This window comes from Rhamphochromis sp. 'chilingali' (genome assembly GCF_963969265.1).
Source record: "Rhamphochromis sp. 'chilingali' genome assembly, chromosome: 1".
NCBI classification, from domain to species: Eukaryota; Metazoa; Chordata; class Actinopteri; order Cichliformes; family Cichlidae; genus Rhamphochromis; species Rhamphochromis sp. 'chilingali'.
In genome coordinates, this window is record NC_137929.1 from 43390887 (window position 1) to 43404586 (window position 13700).

The window sequence follows — 13700 nt, forward strand, 5'->3', positions numbered from 1 at the left end:
ATCTAATGCCCATGAATGTGTCATTTTTTGTTGTGTCAGTGAGTTATATTTATGCACAATGGCTGATCATCTCTCTCTCTCTCACTCTCTCTCTCACACACACACACACACACACACACACACACACACAGGAAGTGAGTAAAACTTCTGAACTTCTTTGTCAAACCACTTCCTTGTACACTCATTTGCACTGGCTGCATTAAAGCGTCAACTGTCACTCTTCTCCCAGCTGGTAAGTTTCTCTAAATGTAGGCAGTTTAAGTTGCCTGATATTTACTGCATCTTGTTTATTTTTATTTTTATACAGTTCTGTAGTACGTAACTTTTGAGGCATGTAACTTTTACTTTTAATCGTATCCAAATGGCCTTCAAGATTCCTCCTGAGTCTTGCCATATACCTTTAAAAATCAGAAGCTGGCCATTTTGAGCTGCCGTACTTCATACATTGTACACTGTGAGTTGATTCTGGTTCTGTTTGGGCAGAAGTCTAGTTGCATGAGTAAATTTGTAAATCCTTATTTGTACGGATGTTCTTGAGCTTTCAAAGACTCAACCTAATTCAAGATAGGTTGAGACAAGATACAAAGCAAAAGAAAAAACTTTGGATTGTAACACTGAAACTGGAAGAGGAAGAAATAAAGGTTAAACAGAAGGTCATTGTAGGCATCGGCTCTTTTTTTTAACCAGTAATTTGCATCTCTGACCTGCCTTTGTGCTGTTAGCGTGGGCGCTAGAGAGAGTAGGCGAGGTGTGTTAGTGTAATCAAATTAGGGACTCACAGGATTGTGTAACACAGCAATCACAGGCCCAAATGTTCCTGTCTCCATGTGGAGGTCCAAGTCATATTGCCAAGAGAAAAACATTTTTTGTTTTAGCTGCAATTTACTCCACATCTGCACTTCATTCCCAGTCTCAACCTCATCTTTGGGCTCTGTCCATTTTGAACAGAGGATGGTGGTCAAATTAATGGGTAATGACAGGATAATGGTGTGACACACCATATTAAATGTGCAACATGTATGCCAGTAAAGTAAAAATCATTTTACATTGTGGCTACATGAGGAAAACAATGGGAAGGAGAAAATTATTGTTTTTAATTTATATTTACATTCAAGAGGTAAACGATCCTCTAAAAGCTGCAACTGAACCAGCCAGCCTAGAAGGCCAATAATGCCAATTCTGACATTCACAGCCAGATTCAGAGACCGTAAGCTAATAATAACACAATAACTGTGATGAAACTAAAGTTAAGGAAGTCGTTCACGGTACTAATTTTAGTTCCACATTTCTGACTCATTATTACAATTCAACTAGAACCGAGGATTGGTTCAAAATTCTTATTTTTATTAGTTTAGAAAATACAGTTTTATGCCATTAATGCATTTCTGTACTAGCAAAGTAAAGCTGTGTTGAGAGGAGTAACTATATCGTTAGCCCCCTCTCTTTATTTTTGTCTTCCATCTTGCCTAATCTGTTTTGTAGTTCCTCATTCAGAAAGCAAACTAAAACAACAACAAAGTCTCTGCCAAAAAACACCAGAATTGGTACTTCGTGAGGAATGGTTGCAAGGTATTATTTTCAGTAGTTTAGATGAGAACATTTGATTGCAATTATGTTAGCAAGTGCTAACAAATTCAGTAACACACTGTGGGCTTTGCGAGAGAGAAGACATACTTAAAATACAGGTCTATAGATCTGTTGGTTACCATCTGAAAACAACCATTTGAAAAAAAGAAATAAGTATTCAACAGGTCTGTAAACACTTGCAAACTATTCCCAAAGCTGTAGTTAAACAGTAAAAAGTAAGACATGAACCAGAAACTTTTCATATTTTGAAATGTGATTGTTACACTGGTAAGGCACAAATGTTATTTTCAAGGTGAATGTTCATCATGTCTGGTTTCCATTGCGCTTTTTCAAGTTTCAGTACAGCTCACAGAGCTAGTTTCCAAGTCTGTCTTGTGTTTGCAGAAAAGTCATCTTACGTGTAAACTGCAGAAACTTTCGAGCTACCAAAGCAAACAAAAGCAGGTGTCAAGTGCAGCACCCTCTTTACAGTCGATGTCATCCAGAGACTCCCATTAACAATTTGCCAACTGAGATTACACATTTTCCCATAGCAACCATAGGTTGCCACAGACTTACGAACCAGTCTCCAGGCCTACAACTGAGACCTTAAATAAGCTCATCTCATCTGCTTTCTAATCCCAATAAACAACCAAATTAACACAGAGCAAGGACTGATAGAAGATATTATTTTCAGCGGCTATAACTGCTGTTTGAAGGTATTAATGTCTTTGTAATCTAGTTAGATCAAGCTATACCGAAAGCAGTTTAATCTGCTTTGTAATTTCTGAGTCAAAAGGAATACTTAGCAACTATCCATCCATCCATCCATCCATTTGCTTCCGCTTATCCTTTTCAGGGTCGCGCGGGATGCTGGAGCCTATCCCAGCTGTCATAGGGCGAGAGGCGGGGTACACCCTGGACAGGTCGCCAGTCTGTCGCAGGGCAACTAGGAAGTATTAAAATAAGATGCATTTTAAATAAGTGTCTTTTTATCTTTCTATGCCAGCCTAAACATACCTTGAAACACAACCTAACTAGTACTCAGTGATAAGTAGTTAAAAGGTGTTATCCCCCCAGTATTTTAGATGAAATAATTTGATGGAAGTAATTAATTAGTCAGCCAAAGTTACACTAATACTAATAAAGCACAGGGAGCAATTCGCACATCTCACATCCCTTTGAAGCTCACAGGTTGTTGTTAGTGGTCATTTCAAGCTTCACTTCAGTTCAGTGTATTTACTGTCCAATCATAGGCCAGTCACCAGTGTCCTATGCTCCTGTTGGTAATTGCTTCAATCGCTCGTCTTGAAGTTAAAAAAGTGTATCTCCACCTACTTCACATTGTCAGCAGTTTTTTTCACCCATAAGTACTGAAATTCATTGACTTTCTCTGGTGTCTGGTCACAACGTTGCTGTGGTTGCTCCCTATATGGATGCAGCTTAACGCCTATTAAGTTAACCAGAATTTCACACCATGTGGTCATAGGCCTACTACACTAAGTGACACACTGTGGTGACACACATCTCACAATGTGTCACATTGTTTTTGTAGTTTCTGAGTCAAGAAGCATACTAATAGTAAGGTATGTTTAAAATAAGATGTAACTTTAACAATAAGGGCAAATCCCATTACACAAGCCTGTTTGTGCTCTCAAATGTCATGAGTAATGTTTATGTAAAAGGCCACATTTTGCCAAGAATTACATCAGAAGATCAATAGCTCATCTGCTCGCAGCCAGACAAATAAGAAAGAAAAACATTCCCCTATAACCCCCATAAAAAATAAAACATGCTGTTCTTAATTGTCATATTTTGAGAGATTTAAACAAATAACACATAAAGTTAATGATAAGCTTTAGAGATGGTGCCAGGCAGACTTTTATTACCACCACAGTGTTTGGATGTTGTTGGATGTTGTTGGTAATTATCTTCTCATTGAACTCTCAAAAAGAGGAAATAAAGAAAGGCTTAGTGTCTTTTACAATATTAAACTATTAATTTAACATAAGAGGAATTAGTAAAACAAAACAGGCTGCCTGAAATTTATTCAATCTGACTCTTTAGAACAGTGGCAGCTGTAGGACATTTTATGCTATTTAATGTCAATAATGCACACTCGGAGCCTCGAAATGAAGCTGGACTTGAAAAACAAAGACCTTCTAGAAAATTATTACGCCTGTCAAAAGCTATCATCATTTGCTCTCCGGGTAACAAACCTTTCTCCATTTCTGTACAAATTGTGCATCAGCTGTCGGGCGAGTTGGTGCTACTTGAGACCAACAGAGTGTTTCGTGCTAATCTAATAGCAAACCGAACTTCCTGGTTGTCACATCCTGGCTGGCTGACAGCTCATATGGTGACAGGCTGTGGTTGAGGCCTTAATCTTACTTTCCATCTCATTCTGCAAGGGGACTTCCTCTATTATTTCTGTCTCGTTATTCTTTCTCTATGCTCTCCTTGCTAGACTTTCTTGTTTGATTTTTCTTGTACTTGTAGCATTCTTGTAATCTCATTTTATTTCTTGTCTAATCTGAAACAGCTGAGGGATAAGAAAAATGTTTCTTTGGGGGATGAAAGGAGAAAGCATACACCAAGGGAAATATTGACATCGTACTTAGCTTACACTGAGCACGCTGGCAAGTAATATTCAAATAAAAGTGCAAAAATAAACTAATTTTCCAAACAAGCAGTCCAAACCAGAGGTTATTTTTCTTTGCTTTCCATTACCTTCTGTAGCTGAAAAGAAGCTGCAGGAAAATCAATATCCCCTGCACTTTCACGGAGATTATTGTTTTTATCCACACAGGATCCAATGAAGACAGAAAGTGCAGATTCGAGGATGCCAGAGCCCCCTCCACAAGACCCTGGTATTCCCGAAGGCCTCAAAACAAGCCCCCTAAACACAGAGGCTCTCGGGGAGTTTGCCCAAAACATGTCAGAGCACATACTTCGATCAGTTTTTAGCCAAAAGGAAACAGTAGAACCTGAGGAGTCCATTTATAACCAAGAGCACGAAATGCTAGCTGAGGCGCTAGCATCCGCAGTGATTGAGATCGCTCTGAGTGAAGTGTGTAGAGGAAGAAACTTAAAGGACCACATGGAGGGTGCTGAAATAGAGATGGAGAACAACAAGGGTGAACACCAGTGTTTTGAGGATAAATCTAGAAGAGACCAAGAACACCAGACTTCTACCCAGCCTTGCCATCCACCTCTATCCCAGTCAGGGCTTCCCGCTGTGGGATCCCTCGACTACCCCGACGCCCCACCGACCACGCCTCTTCTCCCAGAGCTGGAGAGGAGCAGAAGCAGCTTCGCCCGTAAGCTAAAAGGAGGCCTGGCAAAGGTTTTCCTACCCTCGCCTCCTCCACCAACGCCAAAGGACAAGGAGGACAACGGAGACGCTTTGATCAGCGACCCTCATGTGGAACTGATGGAGCATCTCATGCAGTCGCTGTCTACAGATGATTTGGGGAGAGGCAATTTCGAAGTAGCACCTCTGCATGAACCAACTATAGAGACTTTTGCACAGGCTCTGTCATGTGATATTACTAAGTGGGTTCTGGCTGCCAAAAAAAGAGAACAGATGTCACATGACAGTGATCTCAACCTACTGGCCCAACAGCTGGCTGAAACCATTATCACGTCCTCCATTGATGAAGCTAAAGTGCTTATCTAGGATTTAAAGTGATTCATGGAGTCAGGTATGATGAATAGCCTATATATATGCACACACAAGCTCAGTCCATGGACTATATATACATAAAAGGTGGACATAGCCACCATAACACAATCAGTTTAATTGTCTTTTGTAGCTATCTTAGTGTTTTTAAGTCAGACACGAAAAGTGAACCACTTATTGGTTAACAGCTTATGAGTAACAAGTCATTAACCAATTAGCATTTCCTGGTTTATCCACCTTTCTGACTCAAATAATGATGACAGATTTACAAAGGAATTTCATACTCTGTACACTATGATGTAAAACTAGCAACTGAGCCTCAAAAAGTTACCAGGTATTCAGTGACATCAGAGAGTATGGAAGTACATCTATAATAGCAGAAGGCTTTTTAGAAACCTGAGTAATCACCCCCTGTTGGGCATCAGAAAGAATGCAGGTAAAAGCAAGATAGATAGACTATCTCTAGCATATACTTCTGTCCTACTCCACATACTCCTTCGCTACACGATGACATGACAAAACATTCTGTTCTGCAGCACAGGGAGAGAAGATGCCTGCCACTTTGAGTTCTCTAAGCCACTAAAACACTGTGGATTGTGGACTATCTTTAGAGTTGGTCTATATATACCCTTTCTGTGCAGCTTTTGACTACAATCCTCAGCAAGTCCATAGTCCTACCCATTACCAAGCCAGTACTTCTCTGTTGGTCACTCTGTAGACTTAGAAGCTAAATCTATCATTTATATATAGTCTGTGGGGTCTGTTACTGTTATTTCCTCTAAAGTAGGCAATACACATTATCTTACTCCAAGATTTGGGAATTTCATTTGTTACAGGAGTTAATATGATTCATTTGCATTTGATTGTAATATTATATTAATGCTATTTATTAATGATAACATATTATTATGAGTTCAACTGTGTATTCGTTTGTGTTTCTTGTTCAGAAATGAACTTGTCATTGAGGTTAAGTGGCATTTCTGCATCCTGAAAACTGCTGGATGATAAGTAACTGTTACATTTCATGATGGATTAAAGTACACTGGATCTGACTTTTATTTCTTTCTTACAAAACAATACTTGGCTCCAAAAGCAATAACCACATTTGTCCTTTGGATGGCAGCACAGTAAAGAAATTTCAGCATTTTTCAGCATGAGCTCAGCAGTGCTGACCTACTTGGGACATGACAACAACTGGAATTAATTTTGTTTTCCATTTAGGAAATCATTTACTTTTAAATGGTGGTCACCTGTCAGTAAAATTGTTTTGTTTTGTTTGATTTTGCTTCTATGGTCAGGTCCTGCCAAAAGGGAAAGCCCTGCTAAATATAATGCAGAGTACAACGACTTGCAGACTGCTATATCTGTAACAGAAGATGAAACTGGACAGCAGATGTTCTGTAGATGAACTTGTATCACACTGGATTATAATCAGACATAACATTGGCAAATTGTTTGGTTAGTTTTCTTTGTAATCACCCTCAAAATCTTTATGTATCCAGCATGACTCATTCAGCCCGTACACTGAGCAACGATACTGGCATTTTGGACAAATTTGTGTTCTGGCTCAAAGAAAGCTCGTTTTCATACTCACTTCGTCCTTGATGTCAGACCTTGGAAGAACAAAAAGAAAAAAGAAAAAAAAAACAGGGCGCCACAGGTCTTAACCAAACACTGATGCGATCCTGGAATCGAATAAAAACTCTGTTTTCTTTTTAAATCAGTAACTACTTAAACACAGTTGGAGATTGACAAATTTACTGCAAGAAAATCTTTGCTGAACTTTTAAAGTGCTGTTTTGAATAAAGAGTCTCATTGTTCCTCTTAGTCACCGCTGTTTGAGTTCACACACTTTTTTGGTTCAAGAAACTAGGTAAGTGGGACACACAAACAGACTCAGACCCCCTTCCGCCCTCCCTTTTATTTTGCACAAACACAAAACACACACACAAAAGCCCCACCATACAATAAACAACCCAAACATGTGCAGATGATATGAAGCATATTTCTCTCTTTCCACTAAAAAAAACCCCAATTAGGTCTGTATGTTAATACTTACAGACTTGTCTGGATGAGGTATAAACATATTAACAAAGAGTTCGAGCACAAATTACTAACATACAGCAGACATAAGACTTAGTGCTTTTATCATTTTCAGTCAACACTAGTAAGAAGGCAGTCAGTCGCTTCTGTGACGATGGAAATATTTGAAAACCAGTACGTCTTCATTCCTGGCAAGTCATAGTCTGCTCTTATTTTCAAATACAATGCCCTCTCTCAGACATGCACGAGGTGTCCTTTTTCCATCAGTGCCATGTTGTCTCAACAGTGAGAGAGGTCTCCCTCCCAACTTATACATTATTCTACAGATGTCATGATCCTTGTGTTTTGTTGGGTTCTTTTGTTGATTTTCTGGTAATAATGGAGTTTTAGTTATGGAGTTACTTAAGAGAATGGAACACATTGTCATTGTACATGTACAATGAGTGCTCCACACCAACTATGCTAGAATAAAATATAAATAGTAGACAGCAGGAATAAATAGCAAGCAGAATAAATATATATGATGAAGAGGGATAGATACAAAACAAGAGAAATATATACAAAGAAAAAAAAGCCTTGGTCTGAGTGGAGTCTGTGTGTGAGTGATGAGGGTTACTCAGACTATGCCTCAGATGAGTGAGGTGGGTGGGCAGTTGTAGGGTGTGGGGGTTAGTGTTTGTTAATAGTCTTAATGGCGTACGGGAAGAAGCTGTTTGTGACTCTGGAGGTGTCCTTTCACTCTAGTATTCAGAGTCTACTTAGAAGAATTACTATGTTTTGACATTATTTATTGTTATATTTATTAATTTATCCTCTTCTTTTAAGTCATCATCTCTGTGTTGTTTCCTTGTTATGTTACTTGCTGTTTTATTTTGATAATCCTTTGTCTCACAGATCTTTATTTTAGTTATATTTCCCTTGTCTCATCACTTTATTTAATGAAGCCGCGTCTAGTTTCCCAGGTGTCTCCACTCTCAGCCTCAGTTTTGTCAGGTTGGGTGTTTTCACGCAAAGAAAAGTCAAAGTGAACTCCAAGCAAACTAAAATGCAGCTCTACAAACCACGTGAGAATGTTCAGCCTGCTAATTGGCCAGATGTGTCTGGGGCAGGAGCAACAAAAGTAAATAGAGGAAGAAGGTGCTGTGTTCTGGGCTATTGGAAAACACAGAGAACTTACCTTTATTTCATGGCTAGCTGCTAGCCTTTACAGATTATTACACATCTGTAATAGCGTCCAACAGTGAGAATACAAAGCATTCTAGGCTTGTAACATACAGTAATTAGTTTGGATTGGGGTCGGATCACATTCACACCACAAAAGTGATATTTTGGCAAGTGTGAAAGCACACTTTGGTATGCTTTGTGTGCTATATGTGTTTGTAAAGACTTTTGGAAACAGGAATTTATTTCCTGTTTTGGAATGTGACTTTCTTGGTCCCCTGTACTGAACTTTCTTAAAGTCCTTTTTTTTTGTGTCATTCTTCAAGTCTGTTTTGTGAGTCCTACATTTGGGGCCTTTTGTCCAGAAATCATAAGAGTAGAAAACATTTTTTCCTGTGAAGGGGTATTTTTTAACCAGCGATGGGCACCTAAAGTCTCAAAAGTTTAAAGCTTTACTTCTGTTTTTGGCAAAAAAGATCCAAAGTTTTGAGGCAAAGAACAACATCTGGTGGCGAAATGAAGGCAAAGCAACCTCCAGAGCACAACTGAACCACAAGCATACCTTATTGTTTCAATCTCAGATCATGAATAAAAGCTCTGAAAAGACTAATGAATGCATCACTATTATGCATTAAAAAAAAATTATCTGTTGTAACTTTCATTTCTGGTAAAATGTCAGTCTGTAAATGTACATTGTCGTGCATCTGGAGGAATCCGAGACCAACCACCGTAGGGTCTGACAATGGGTCCAAAAATTTGTCTTTAAACATGTCAGTCATCAAGGTACAAAAAAATCAAATCAAAAAATCAAAGTTGATTCTTTACTGTCCCAGAATCAACTATATGGGTCATCCAGATAACTGATGGCAGTCAAGGTGCAGTTGCCTAGAACTGTAGAATCTCATCTGTGAAATGCACAGGGTGCCAGTGTTGGACCTGCCAATTTTAGTATTCAATAGCAAATGTCAAATGGGCTCCGTGGTACCAAGCAGTGAGCAGCAGAGGATGACAGGCCCTCAGACACCCTCGTGTTCCTGTTTTGGTCAGAGACATTCTCACCATTGGCCTACTGGAGGTCATTTTGTAGGGCTCTGGCAGTGCTCATCCTGTTCCTCCTTGCACAAAGGAGTAGATACTTGTCCTGCTAATGGGTTAAGGGGCTTCTACAGGCCTGTCCAACACTCATAGAGTAAATGCCTGTCTCCTGGAATCTCCTCTCAGATATGATGCTATACTCTGATTTGAACTTTTTTGAGCAGTGTATTTTTATCTTCCAAAGAAAATGTTTTTGGTATGAGTTACAGATTTTTGTCAGGGCAAGCAAAACAGCAGTGCTTACTAGAGCAGGGCGATATGACCAAAAATATTTATCACGATACACATTTGAAAATTTGCAATAACGATATAACTGACGATATAAATGACACTAGACAAAATACTCCTCAACTTTATTAGTGCAAAAAAAACAAAACAAACAACCATCAATGTATTTTCACTTAAACAAGCAGCTTTTTTATGTGCATTAAAGTTATATAAAAACGTAACAGTGCAAATTCCTTGCTGACAGTTTAACCAAAAGGCATTTCCAGTGGAAATTGGCCGACATATCCTCAGCATAACCATGTATAATATCTACAAAACTTAAAAAGAGGTTATACATACACAATACGGTAATATTATGTTGAAGCACAGTACGTATCACTCCGCGAGGCGCCTGCCTACGATAGCCGTAATGCTCCGACAATCCATCAAGCGGTGCGGCTTCGTAGCTTAGCAAAGTTGTACTAAAACATTTGACAGATTTTTGAGCACCATGTACCACATAAAATCATTTCGAGGTCAGTAAACACAACCAGAATTCATACATAAGGCGCACGGGATTATAAGGGGCACTGTCGATTTTCAGAAAAATAAAAGGATTGATTTTAAGTGTGCCGTATTTTCCAAACAACACGGTAATAACGACGGCCCGCTAGCATGCTCTACCAAAAATAGTGCTCTGTTGTGTATCTGACGGACGAAAGCTAGACCAGTTCCACACCAGTGAAGTTGCAGCATTTTTACAAACCAATTCTGGTTCATCTGTTTCATTCAACGATCCGCTTTCGCTCTTCTCATTCTGCGTCGCCGCCATGTGCGTATGTAAACAAAGGCACTGCGCATGCGCGTTTTACCCATATTCTATCGCGATATTTCCTTTTCTTATCGTTGCCCAACATTATACCAGTATTACCGTGAACGGTATGATACAGCCCAGCCCTAGTGCTTACCCGTTTAAAAATAGACATCGATTAAAACCTACCAAAGCTCTTTCCCTGCATGTCAAACAGCACTCTCTTATAAACCTGTTTGTATGCATTTAAACTCAGAGGTGTGGACTCGAGTCACATGACTTGGACTCGAGTCAGACTCGAGTCATTCATTTTATGACTTTAAACTTGACTTGAAAAAATGTTCTAAGACTTGTGACTTGATTTGGACTTTTACACTAATGACCTGGGACTTGAATTGGACTTGAACCGGTTTACTTGAAAAGACTTGATATTTCACCCCAAATATAAAATTTAACATGCATATTGTATAGAAAGTGTGCATCATGTATTCAAACCACACGCCGTACGTATGTGTGTGTGAACTGTAGCACAGCCAATCAAATTAACCAGATTTTTTTTTTAAAGAAAAAAAAAACGCTTAAAAATTTTATTTTTTTCAGGTACATAAACTATGAAGTAGTCAACAAAAAACCGAAATGCAATATGCAAAACATGCAAGAAGAGAATCACAGACAGATATGGAACAACTTCCAACTTTCTCCGACAGTTGAAGTTACATAAAGAACAGGAGGTGGTGCTTCTCTTTTGCTACAATGAGATAGCTGACTTCATCTAACTAGCAAATGTTGTCCAGGCTCCGTTGGTGATACAGTTTTTTTTAATGTGTATGATATTTTTGTCATGCTATTTTAAAGCCGGTCCTACAAGCGCATCCAAGAATAACATGCAGCTTATCTCAGAACTGTCGGTGAAAATTATTCTTGGAGCTAGGTTTAATTGAGCTGCATTTTAAAGAGGTGCAACTTCACAATTTGTGTATATTTTCTAAGTTCACTATTTTGTCATGTGTTGAGAAAAACACAGATTTTAAAATTACATGGTCTAATATTTACATTTAGCATATAACTGCAACATTCTTTTTTCATTTTTTTAAAGACTCGAAAGGACTTGAAATTCAAAGTTTCAGACTTGTGACTTTACTTGGACTTTTACACCAGTGACTTGAGACTCGACTCTGACTTGCCTGACATTACTTGAGACTTGACTTGTGACTTGAGGATAAAGACTTGAGACTTGAGGATAAAGACTTGAGACTTACTTGAGACTTGAGGATAAAGACTTGAGACTTACCTGAGACTTGAGGATAAAGACTTGAGACTTACCTGAGACTTGTGGATAAAGACTTGAGACTTACCTGAGACTTGAAGATAAAGACTTGAGACTTACTTGAGACTTGAGGATAAAGACTTGAGACTTACTTGAGACTTGAGGATAAAGACTTGAGACTTACTTGAGACTTGCAAAACAATGACTTGGTCCCACCTCTGTTTAAACTACTGCAATATTGTGGCCACAGCTGGCTACAGTTTCTGGAAGCAGGTTTTTCCTCTGCTTAATTACAAGCTTTTGAAATCTGTAGCATCCATCAGTGTCATGGGTATGTCCGTGTTTTGTTATGAAGGTTGGAACTGGGCAAGCTGAGGTAACCTTTCCTGGTTTGCAATGTGAGGGTTCTGTCTGCCCAGGCCAATGAAAATTGTGAAGAATTTTATTGCTGTGTCCCCACTCCACAGAGATCTAAAGTCCTCCTGAGATGACTAAGGTAGATTAAACCTTTTAGCATATTTTGTTGCCTTAATGTCAATTTTAAATGCCTGACACAGCTACTACTAAAGTCTCTTGGCCTTGTTGCCTTGGTGATATAGCATTCAAGCACATCAACAATAAACTCCTCTCACCTCTACACAGCTGGCTAATCTTTCTGTGATGTTGAACAGTTACAGAAATGGACATTATCGGGGTCCTTTAATCAGACACTAGGGATGTATTCGGTCATCGAAACAAAAATTTTGGCCTTTAAAAAACGGAAACTGAAGATTTTGGACCTAAAAGGTGCAAAGCATACTTGCTGACTTAAGGTAGAAACACATTCAAAGAGACCACAATACACACACGCTGGCTTGGCTGCAGCAGTATGTGATAGTCCCTCAGCTCTGATACATAATATGTCATGGAATGCTTACTCTGAACTTTTAACTCCCACTGCTGATCACCATTGTGTTTTCCTACCACGGGACGCTAACTGACTGACACACTCACAAATATACACACTGACACACAGGCGCATAGATAAGCTGCAGGGCTGGGTGGACAGCTGTGGTGTCAGAGGAAACACACACATCTGGAGAAATGCTTGTTGTGTTGTCAGGTGGTTGGCTGCCAGAAAGACAAAGGGGGTGGAGAGGGGAGAGATGGAAAAGGGAAGAAGTGTAATGATACACATAGGAGGCATAGCAGGGGGGTTCTGTATACCCTAGTAGTAAATAAATTGCTGCAGCTGTCTCAGTCTATGGAAGGTAAAGCCATTGCTCATATGAACCCTGAATTAAATTTAAAATAAATAAATAAAGAGAGCACCAAGATAAGCATTTTAGGGAAAACTAGGAAAAACTTGGGGTTTTACACTGTTATCACATTTCTTATGAAAGAAAATCACCAATGAGTTCGTAAGATTTAACACCAAATACTCAATGTATTCATAAATCAAGATAGATTTCTCAAAATCAAGCCACACAACAGAGAAGTTTCAAATAATGAGGTCTGTATATGTGCAAGTAATAATTCAGCTGCTTGTTTCAGATAGTTTGTGATCATTAAGGCCAAGTATAATTAGATAACATTTATTTGCAACTGTCACGAATTAAATTTAAAGCAATAAATGAGCATTTGATGCCTTCAGTACACACACATTGCTTTCTATGTGATAAATGTGATTTAATAAGCAGAACACCTTAAAATTCTTGGTCTCAGAGGTTTCTCAGTATTGCACGTAGAAAAGGAAAACTGCTGATCTGTGTGCTGATCTGACCATCCTCCATAAAGCTTTGTGGTCCAGAGCATTACAAGTGCCGTACCAGGTCGTGATATAACCAGACAGAAATCTCTTGATGGTGCATCAATAGAAGTTGGTGAGT

General features: G+C 39.0%; 1 protein-coding gene across 1 annotated transcript; it reads left to right on the forward strand.

Moving 5' to 3' along the window:
- Positions 1–204: 204 nt before the first annotated feature.
- On the forward strand, positions 205–5245 carry LOC308408265 (uncharacterized protein; the record flags this gene model as incomplete). Its single annotated transcript, XM_080900450.1, has 2 exons — positions 205–232; positions 4376–5245. The coding sequence occupies exon 2, from the start codon at positions 4382–4384 to the stop codon at positions 5243–5245; it is 864 nt and encodes a 287-aa protein (XP_080756576.1). The 5' UTR covers positions 205–232; positions 4376–4381.
- Positions 5246–13700: the final 8455 nt, after the last annotated feature.